The sequence below is a fragment of the Rana temporaria genome, chromosome 5 (assembly GCF_905171775.1).
Source record: "Rana temporaria chromosome 5, aRanTem1.1, whole genome shotgun sequence".
Taxonomy (NCBI): domain Eukaryota; kingdom Metazoa; phylum Chordata; class Amphibia; order Anura; family Ranidae; genus Rana; species Rana temporaria.
Window position 1 is genome coordinate 41,195,927 of NC_053493.1, and position 10,056 is coordinate 41,205,982.

The 10,056-nt window shown below is 41.5% G+C and overlaps 1 protein-coding gene across 2 annotated transcripts in view; it reads right to left on the minus strand.

Moving 5' to 3' along the window:
• Positions 1-7,894, minus strand: part of GTPBP10 (GTP binding protein 10) — a 31,079-nt gene extending 23,185 nt beyond the window's left edge. Inside the window, exons 1-3 of one of the 2 annotated variants that reach the window (XM_040352446.1) lie at positions 7,761-7,894; positions 4,409-4,602; positions 3,748-3,839 (exon numbers count right to left, since the gene is read on the minus strand). In XM_040352446.1, coding sequence (XP_040208380.1) covers positions 3,748-3,839; positions 4,409-4,602; positions 7,761-7,793 — 319 coding nt within the window. In that variant the 5' untranslated portion in view covers positions 7,794-7,894. Of the gene's footprint in view, positions 1-3,747; positions 3,840-4,408; positions 4,603-7,604; positions 7,713-7,760 lie in introns of those variants that run through there. The other variant, XM_040352447.1, reaches the window with a different exon arrangement.
• Positions 7,895-10,056: the final 2,162 nt, after the last annotated feature.

The following is a 10,056-nucleotide window of genomic DNA, read 5'->3' on the forward strand; positions in this document are numbered from 1 at the left end:
TGAGAAAGAAAGAAAGAAAGAAAGAAAGAAAGAAAGAAAGAAAGAAAGGGAGGAGAAATAAAGAAATAAAGAAAGAAAGGGATGAGAAAGAAAGAAAGAAAGAAAGAAAGAAAGAAAGAAAGAAAGAAAGAAAGGGAGGAGAAAAAAAGAAATAAAGAAAGAAAGAAAGAAAGGAGAAATAAAGAAAGAAAGAAAGAAAGGAGAAATAAAGAAAGAAAGAAAGAAAGGAGAAATAAAGAAAGAAAGAAAGAAAGGAAAAAGAAAGAAAAAAAAAAAAAAAGAAAAAAAGAAAGAAAAAAAAAAAGAAAGAGAGAAAGAAAGAAAGAAAGAAAGAAAGAAAGAGAGAAAGAAAGAGAGAAAGAAAGAAAGAGAGAAAGAGAGAAAGAAAGAGAGAAAGAAAGAAAGAAAGAAAGAAAGAAAGAAAGAAAGAAAGAAAGAAAGAAAGAAAGAAAGAAAGAAGAAATAAAGAAATAAAGAAGAAATAAAGAAATAAAGAAAGAAAGAAAGAAAGAAAGAAAGGGAGGAGAAATAAAGAAATAAAGAAAGAAAGAAAGAAAGGAGAAATAAAGAAAGAAAGAAAGAAAGGAGAAATAAAGAAAGAAAGAAAGAAAGGAGAAATAAAGAAAGAAAGAAAGAAAGAAAGAAAGAAAGAAAGAAAGAAAGAAAGACAGAAAGAAAGGGATGAGAAAGAAAGAAAGACAGAAAGAAAGACAGAAAGAAAGAAAGACAGAAAGAAAGAAAGAAAGAAAGACAGAAAGAAAGAAAGAAAGAAAGAAAGAAAGAAAGAAAGAAAGAAAGAAAGGGAGGAGAAATAAAGAAATAAAGAAAGAAAGGGATGAGAAAGAAAGAAAGAAAGAAAGAAAGAAAGAAAGAAAGAAAGAAAGAAAGAAAGGGAGGAGAAATAAAGAAATAAAGAAAGAAAGAAAGAAAGGAGAAATAAAGAAAGAAAGAAAGAAAGGAGAAATAAAGAAAGAAAGAAAGAAAGGAGAAATAAAGAAAGAAAGAAAGAAAGAAAGAAAGAAAGAAAGAAAGAAAGAAAGAAAGAAAGAAAGAAAGAAAGAAAGACAGAAAGAAAGACAGAAAGAAAGAAAGAAAGAAAGAAAGAAGAAATAAAGAAATAAAGAAGAAATAAAGAAATAAAGAAAGAAAGAAAGAAAGAAAGAAAGGGAGGAGAAATAAAGAAATAAAGAAAGAAAGAAAGAAAGGAGAAATAAAGAAAGAAAGAAAGAAAGGAGAAATAAAGAAAGAAAGAAAGAAAGGAGAAATAAAGAAAGAAAGAAAGAAAGAAAGAAAGAAAGAAAGAAAGAAAGACAGAAAGAAAGGGATGAGAAAGAAAGAAAGACAGAAAGAAAGACAGAAAGAAAGAAAGACAGAAAGAAAGGGATGAGAAAGAAAGAAAGAAAGAAAGAAAGAAAGAAAGAAAGAAAGAAAGAAAGAAAGAAAGAAAGAAAGAAGAAATAAAGAAATAAAGAAGAAATAAAGAAATAAAGAAAGAAAGAAAGAAAGAAAGAAAGAAAGAAAGGGAGGAGAAATAAAGAAATAAAGAAAGAAAGAAAGAAAGGAGAAAGAAAGAAAGACAGAAAGACAGACAGAAAGACAGAAAGACAGAAAGAAAGAAAGAAAGAAAGAAAGAAAGAAAGAAAGAAAGACAGAAAGACAGAAAGACAGAAAGAAAGAAAGAAAGAAAGAAAGAAAGAAAGAAAGAAAGACAGAAAGACAGAAAGAAAGAAAGAAAGAAAGAAAGAAAGGGAGGAGAAATAAAGAAAGAAAGAAATAAAGAAAGAAAGAAAGAAAGAAAGAAAGAAAGAAAGGAGAAAGAAAGAAAGAAAGAAAGAAAGAAAGAAAGAAAGACAGAAAGAAAGACAGAAAGAAAGGGATGAGAAAGAAAGAAAGAAAGAAAGAAAGAAAGAAAGAAAGAAAGAAAGAAAGGGAGGAGAAAGAAAGAAAGAAAGAAAGAAAGAAAGAAAGAAAGAAAGAAAGAAAGAAAGAAAGAAAGAAAGGGAGGAGAAAGAAAGGGAGGAGAAAGAAAGAAAGAAAGAAAGAAAGAAAGAAAGAAAGAAAGAAAGAAAGAAAGAAAGAAAGAAAGAAAGACAGAAAGAAAGACAGAAAGAAAGGGATGAGAAAGAAAGAAAGAAAGAAAGAAAGAAAGAAAGAAAGAAAGAAAGAAAGAAAGAAAGACAGAAAGAAAGGGATGAGAAAGAAAGAAAGAAAGAAAGAAAGAAAGAAAGAAAGAAAGAAAGAAAGAAAGGGAGGAGAAATAAAGAAATAAAGAAAGAAAGAAAGAAAGGAGAAATAAAGAAAGAAAGAAAGAAAGGAGAAATAAAGAAAGAAAGAAAGAAAGAAAGAAAGAAAGAAAGAAAGAAAGAAAGAAAGAAAGAAAGAAAGAAAGAAAGAAAGACAGAAAGAAAGAAAGACAGAAAGAAAGGGATGAGAAAGAAAGAAAGAAAGAAAGAAAGAAAGAAAGAAAGAAAGAAAGAAAGAAAGAAAGAAAGAAAGAAAGAAAGAAAGAAGAAATAAAGAAATAAAGAAGAAATAAAGAAATAAAGAAAGAAAGAAAGAAAGAAAGAAAGAAAGAAAGAAAGAAAGGGAGGAGAAATAAAGAAATAAAGAAAGAAAGAAAGAAAGGAGAAAGAAAGAAAGAAAGAAAGAAAGAAAGAAAGGGAGGAGAAAGAAAGAAAGGGAGGAGAAAGAAAGAAAGGGAGGAGAAAGAAAGAAAGAAAGAAAGGGAGGAGAAAGAAAGAAAGAAAGAAAGGGATGAGAAAGAAAGAAAGGGATGAGAAAGAAAGAAAGGGATGAGAAAGAAAGAAAGGGATGAGAAAGAAAGAAAGGGATGAGAAAGAAAGAAAAGGATGAGAAAGAAAGAAAGAAAGAAAGAAATGAGAAAGAAAGAAAGAAAGAAAGAAAGAAAGGGAGGAGAAAGAAAGAAAGGGAGGAGAAAGAAAAAATGATAGATAGATATATGGATGGGCGGATGGATGGATAGATAGATAGATAGATAAAAAGATAGATAGATAGATAGATAGAAGGAAGAAAGATAGATAGAAAGAAACAAAGGGAAGATAGATAGACAGACAGACAAAGAAAGATAGATAATAGGGAGAGAGAAGGGAATGAAGGCCACCCCTACATCAGTGTACAGTGTACTCACTCGGCAGGAGGGACTGGATGGATATCACACTCCTCCATCTTTCCCTTCTGTTTGCTGTGCTTAAAAATTCCCGCCCACATCCCCTGTATGCCGGGGAGAGTGGGCGGGGCAGACACAAGGAGAGGAGGAGAGGAGGGGAGGAGTAAAAGCAGCTCCTCTCCTCTAACTGGCTGTGTGGGCAAGCAAGGGGAGGGGAGAGATGTCAGAGCTGGCTGTGATACGCCCAGCTCATCTCTCTCTCTCTCTGGAGCTCTCAAGCTCCGATCTCCCTGCTGATCTGTCCAACTCGCGGCCGGGCGCTGTGCTGGTGGCAGAGCTTGCTGCGAGCTGTGATGGCCGCACGGCGCCCTATGTTGCCCAGGGCGCTCTGTGCGGTCGCACAGCTCGCACACCGCAAAGGCCCGCCCTGGGGGATACACAGAGAAAGACAGCTGGGTCCATCTGCAGGCTCAATACTTTCATTTTTATCAATAGAGCATTCCTCCTGCATAGCATTACTGTATCAGAGCTCACAGGGAACATTAATATACAGGCTGCAGGTGGTGATGGGCTAATTAACATTGTAGGCAATCAAACATGAATTAGGAATTGCTTCTTACCTATCCTATGCCCATCATCAGTGGTGATAGTTATTCCCACAGGAACATTAACAGGACAGTCTGGACCGGATGAGCCTTTAAGTGAACGCACACTGAAAGAACAAGAATACATAGAGAAACAGATGGTTTACGTGTTTATTCTGCCAGCCGTGAGAGCACTGGAGATGCAGTACAGCTCTTATGGGTCTCAAAGTCTTTTGTGTCTAATAAACATTGAGTAGTGTGTTCAGCCACCATGCCCCTCCCCCCCCCCCCTCCAATGGCAGCCTGCCTCTGGCACAGAGGCCCCCTTCCCAATGGCAGCCTGCCTCTGGCACAGAGGCCCCCTTCCCAATGGCAGCCTGCCTCTGGCACAGAGGCCCCCTTCCCAATGGCAGCCTGCCTCTGGCACAGAGGCCCCCTTCCCAATCCCTGGGCATCATGCAAAGCTTTATTTCATGTACGCCACAACGTGAATGTCAGCAGTCCCACAGATATCTATTGGGATACGTGGCTGCATGAACAGTCGCTGTGTCCTGATACGACATCCATGTGGATGCATAGCCCTGAATGCACCAATGGTGAGCTCAGGGACATGCACCCACATTTATGTATTATGCACACACACTTATAAAAGTGTCTTTTTAGACATGTGCTTCTGATTTCTGTGTGAGACACTCACCTGCTGTTGGCTCCATCATCCCCAACGAATCGTTTGTGTGCATACTTCTCTTTGACATTTTGAAGGGCGACACCGTGCTTTGCTACCATCAACACATCACCACCTTTTCCTCCTTCTCCACCTAACCGTGGCAGTCCCATTCCTCCAGCTCCACCTTTCACCATGACCCTCAGATTGTCTATGAAGTTTCCATACTGCGGAGAACAGATTAAACATTAGACAATGATCAGTGCTACAAAAAGGAATGCTATGGGAGTTATATTCAAACTTAATTTATTGATTTCAAAAGGATATCGCTCAAAGTGGGTGCTGTTACCCAAAGGCTGACATGCTGCAGAGTAGGGATGAGCTCAGATCCTGGTCCAAACCCACCTGGAAGCCATCCAATCATACTAAGCCAATCATAGCTGTGAATACATGCCCTTTGTATACGAGTGGCTGTGGAGCAGAGAATGCCCAGGCCGCAAAAGATTGACCAGCACAGATGGCAGCGTCCTGGTGGGCTCGCTAGGGTGGGTTTGAGCCAGAGAAGGAAGAACAACTCAGATGAAGGCGACCGAGACTCAAAAGGGGTTGATTTACTAAAACTGGAGTGTGCAAAATCTGGTGCTACTATGCGTGGTAACTAGGGATGAGCTCCGGTGTGTTCGCACACAGTCCACATGCAGAGCCCACCAGGAAGTCGGCACAGCGCTGTGCTAATCACAGGCATGGAGACATCATCTCGATGCTCAGCTGCAGAGATCGGAAAATATCTCCCTGCCTGTGGTTAGCGCAGCTCCGTGCAGACTTCCTGGCGGGCTCTGCATGTGGACTGTGTGAACACGCCAGAGCTCATCTCTAGTGGTAGCCAATCAGCTTCTAACTTCAGCTTGTTCAATTGAGCTTTGACAAAAAACAAAAACACAACTGGAAGCCGATTGGTTTCTATGCAGGGCTGCGCCAGATTTTGCACTCTCCAGTTTTAGTAAATCAATGGCAAAAACGATTCTGTCACCAGTGAGATGTTACCGGTAACAAAATGGCTACAGTGACATGGGCCTAAGGCGGCATTGACATCTGTTCTGCCCGCAATTTCAAAATGCTTTGCCAATATGAGAGAGTGCCCAATGCGAATTTCAGATGCCATTCATTATAATGGCACCTAAAAACATGGTGCGGTTCTGGCGCGATAAATTGTGCTGCAATCATGTCAAACCACATCGCGTGAAGCTTGCTGCCCAAAAAAGGATCAGGAGCTTCTTTTGGGCGGCAGAACTGCACCGCATTTTTAGCTGCCATTAAAACAAATGGCATCTGAAATTTGTGTTGCAAGATTGGTCATTTCAGCAGAGAATTTGGAAATCGTGGGCAGAATTGCGGCGATTCAGCCCATGATTCAAAACGCCCAGGTGTGAACGTACAACCAACATAACGCATATATAATAATGATGCTTGTTAAATGTATTGACTGTATAATATGGCCCGGATTCACAAAGCACTTAGGCCGACGTATCTACAGATACGCCACGTAAGTGCAAATATGCGCCGTCGTATCTATGCGCCGGACCCTGAAAACAAGATACGCCTGAAAATAGGCTTCATCCGAACGATGTAACTTTCCTACGCCGGCGTATCGTGGGCGCATATTTACGCTGGACGTAGGTGGCGCTCCCATTGATTTACTATTAAAATATGGAAATGAGGGAGATACGTTGATTCACAAACGTACTTGCGCCCGGCGCATAATATACGCGGTTTGCATAAGTCGTACGTCCGGCGTAAAGTTATTCCCCATAGATGAGGCGCAACCCATGCAAAGGTATGGACCAGGGAACACAAGCCGTCGTATCTTATGTCGTTTACGTAGTACGTGAATAGGGCTGGGCGTAGGTTACGTTAACGTCGTAGGCAGTGATTCGTCGTATCTTAGGGAGTAGTTCCGACGTGATCCTGAGCATGCGCACTGGGTTGCGTCCACGGGACGGCGCATTCGCCATTCATTATATGTATCTGTCTGAGACTCAACCCATCATTTGCATGGGGCCACGCCTCATTAGCATGGCTCACGCCCACTTACACTTACAACGAATTACGCCTAAGAAACCCAGCACAGATTTGGCAGCACTGGCTTTGTGAATCCAGTGCTTGCCTCTCTGCGCTACGTCGGCGTAGCGTAAAGAAGATACGCTACGGCGGCGTAGCGTAAAGAAGATACGCTACGGCGGTATTAATATGTGCCGATGTATGTGAATCCGGGCCCATATATGTAGATATACAGCGGGTAAAATAAGTATTGAACATGTCACCATTTTTCTAGGGAAATATGTTTCTAAAGGTGCTACTGACATGACATTTTCACATGTCAGTAACAAAGACGACACTTGCAGAGCCCGCCAGGAAGTCTGTACGGCGCTAAGCTAATCACAGACAGGGAGACATTTCCCGATCTCTGCAGCCGAGCATCGGGAAATGTCTCCCTGGTTGTGATTAGCGCAGCACCATGCAGACTTCCTGGCGGGCTCTACACGTGTACTATGCGAACACACCAGAGCTTATCCTTAAAGTGGAGGTTCCCCCTAAAAAAAAATTCTAACAATACATTGAGAAGACTGATTACACTGCGGGTATGCTGGGGTTTGGTTTTTTTTTTCTCGTACATACCTGGTTATCGCCGTTTCATCCCTCGGCTTCCGGGTATGATTCTTGCTGGACTGGGCGTTCCTAGTTGATTGACGTTCCTCTGACCGGCGCATACTGCGCGTCACGACTTTCCGGCAGAAGCCGAACGTCATTGCGCAGGCGCCGTATAGAGTCGGCTCTATACGGCGCCTGCGCAGCGACGATCGGCTTCTTTCGGAAAGTTGTGACGTCAAGTATTCGTCGGTCGGAGGAACATCAATCAACTAGGAACGCCCAGACCCAAAAGAATCATACCCGGAAGCCGAGGGATGAAACGGCGATAACGAGGTATGTACGAAAAAAAAAAAAAAAAAAAACCCAGCATACCCGCAGTGTAATCAGTCTTCTCAATGTATTTTTTTAATTTTTTTTTAGGGGGAACCTCCACTTTAATGATCATTATATAGGAGGTAGTCTGGGAAAAAAACGTCTAAATGATATATTGTATATATATATATATATATATATATATATATAGATATATATATCTATATATATATTCTCAGACAGTTTATATAGTTGGTTTTATACACACCTGTAACATGAGGTGAGGTGTGTAAACTGCAGAACTGCCAGCTATTCTATATGAATGTCAGGATGTATGACACAGAGGTAAGTACATGCAGCATGTAGGTACTCCTAGTATCAGAACACAGAGAAAAGACATGTAGTACAGACACTGCTCGGTTACCTTCCTCAGTAGCACCTTACTACAGTGCACCATACTGCTCTTCCACTCAGCCTGCTGTCACCTCTGATCAGTACACAACCAGCACGCTGCTTCCTCTTCCTGCTGACAATGTGCACCGACAAACCTGTCCCGCAGCTCCCACACATCAGTTCCGGGCAGAGCTCTGACTGTTAGCTGAATTAGGCTGTGCTGAAGGATTATCGGTTATTTTTTAATTTATTTTGTTTATTTTTTATGTCTAGCTGTAAAGTTCATATTATTTCATCTTTTCTCAACTAAAACCAATAGGCAGTTTACTATATGTTGTGAATACATTGTTTTTTTTTTGTTTGCTTTTATTAGAAATGAAAACTATAAAAAAATCTATCGTACATGATGATGATGGTGGTTATAATTAATAGTCATAAAAGAAAAGTCACTTTTTTCCAAATTTCTAAAAATGAAGGGTACTAATTATAAAAACAGATGATAACAATAGTAAATTAATTACATTACATTAATTAAATCTTACAGGTGTAGAAACTCTTAAGTTATCTTTACAAAATCTTTTGGCAAAGGCCAAACGGAAAACCAGGATTTTAGGCGCGATTGATCATATGGGGGTCTCTGTGGGGATAATTGATCAGCAAAGCAACTATTCCCTGCTTTGTAAATATGGAAGGAAAATGATAAATGGCTTTCATTTCTTTTTACAAATAAATATGTGAAAAATTCGGTGTGCATTTGTATTCAGCCCCCCTGAGTCAATACTTTGTAGAACCTCCTTTCACTGCAATTACAGCTGCAAGTCTTTTTGGGGACGTCTCTACCAGCTTTGCACATTTAGAACGTGACATTTTTGCTCAGTCTTCTTTGCAAAATAGCTTAACCTCTGTCAGATTGGATGGAGAGCGTTTGTGAACAGCAATTGCCACAGATTCTCAATTGGATTTAGACAGTGGCGGCTGGTGCTCAAAAATTTGGGGGGGGCGCAAACCGAAAAAAAAAATTGCAGCCTCACTGTGCCTATCAAATGCAGCCACTGTGCAATGCCATCAAACGCAGCCACTGTGCCATCAATTGTCACCACTGTGCCATGCCATCAAATGCAGTCACTGTGCCATGCCATCAAACGCAGCCACTGTGCCATCAATTGTCTCCACTGTGCCATGCCATCAAACGCAGCCACTGTGCCATTAATTGTCACCACTGTGCCATGCCATCAAACGCAGCCACTGTGCCATCAATTGTCACCACTGTGCCATCAATTGTCACCACTGTGCCATGCCATCAAATGCAGCCACTGTGCCATCAATTGTCACCACTGTGCCATGCCATCAAACGCAGCCACTGTGCCATCAATTGTCACCACTGTGCCATGCCATCAAATGCAGCCACTGTGCCATCAATTGTCACCACTGTGCCATGCCATCAAACGCAGCCACTGTGCCATCAATTGTCACCACTGTGCCATGTCATCAAACGCAGCCACTGTGCCATCAATTGTCACCACTGTGCCATGCCATCAAACGCAGCCACTGTGCCATCAATTGTCACCACCGTGCCCTTTAATTGGCGCCACTGTGCCCATTGTTGCCACTGTGCATGTCACTGTGCCCTTTAATTGTTGCCACTGTGCCCATTGTCACCACTGTGCCCATTGTTGCCACTGTGCATGTCACTGTGCCCTTTAATTGTTGCCACTGTGCACATTGTCACCACTGTGCCCTTTGTCACCACTCTACCCATTGATGCCACTGTGCCCTTTGTCGCCTCTGTGCCCATTGTCGTCCGCTGTGCCCTGTAAAATTAACTTACCTTTCTGCTTCCACGTCCCTCGATGTCTTCTCCCGCCTTGGTGACGCTTCAGCCAATCAGGTTACCGATAACCAGAATCCGGGAACCTGATTGGCTGAGACGGCCATCAGTCTTATCCAAAGAAACGCACCCCCCGTACGTTCCGAGGATAGACCTTCTGGGAGCCGAGGGCTGTACTCAGAAAGACTATCAGAGCCGCGGGCTCTGATAGGCACCTCCACACAGACAACCAGCTGCCGTTATTCAGGTGGTCGGTGCTCAATGTCCGGCCAACTGAATAGACCAGCGGCAGCTGGCAACAATAACATACATTCATGCAATGCATGAATGTATGTTATTTTCAAGAGCCGGCGGCGCTGCAGCCCCCTCTATAGACGGACCGCCATCACTGCATAAGTAAAAACTATATTTTAAGGAAAATACAAATTCTTAAAGGGCCCGTTTTTTTTTTTTTTGAGACTACATAAGGCACCCCCTATGGACGGGCCGCCACTGGATT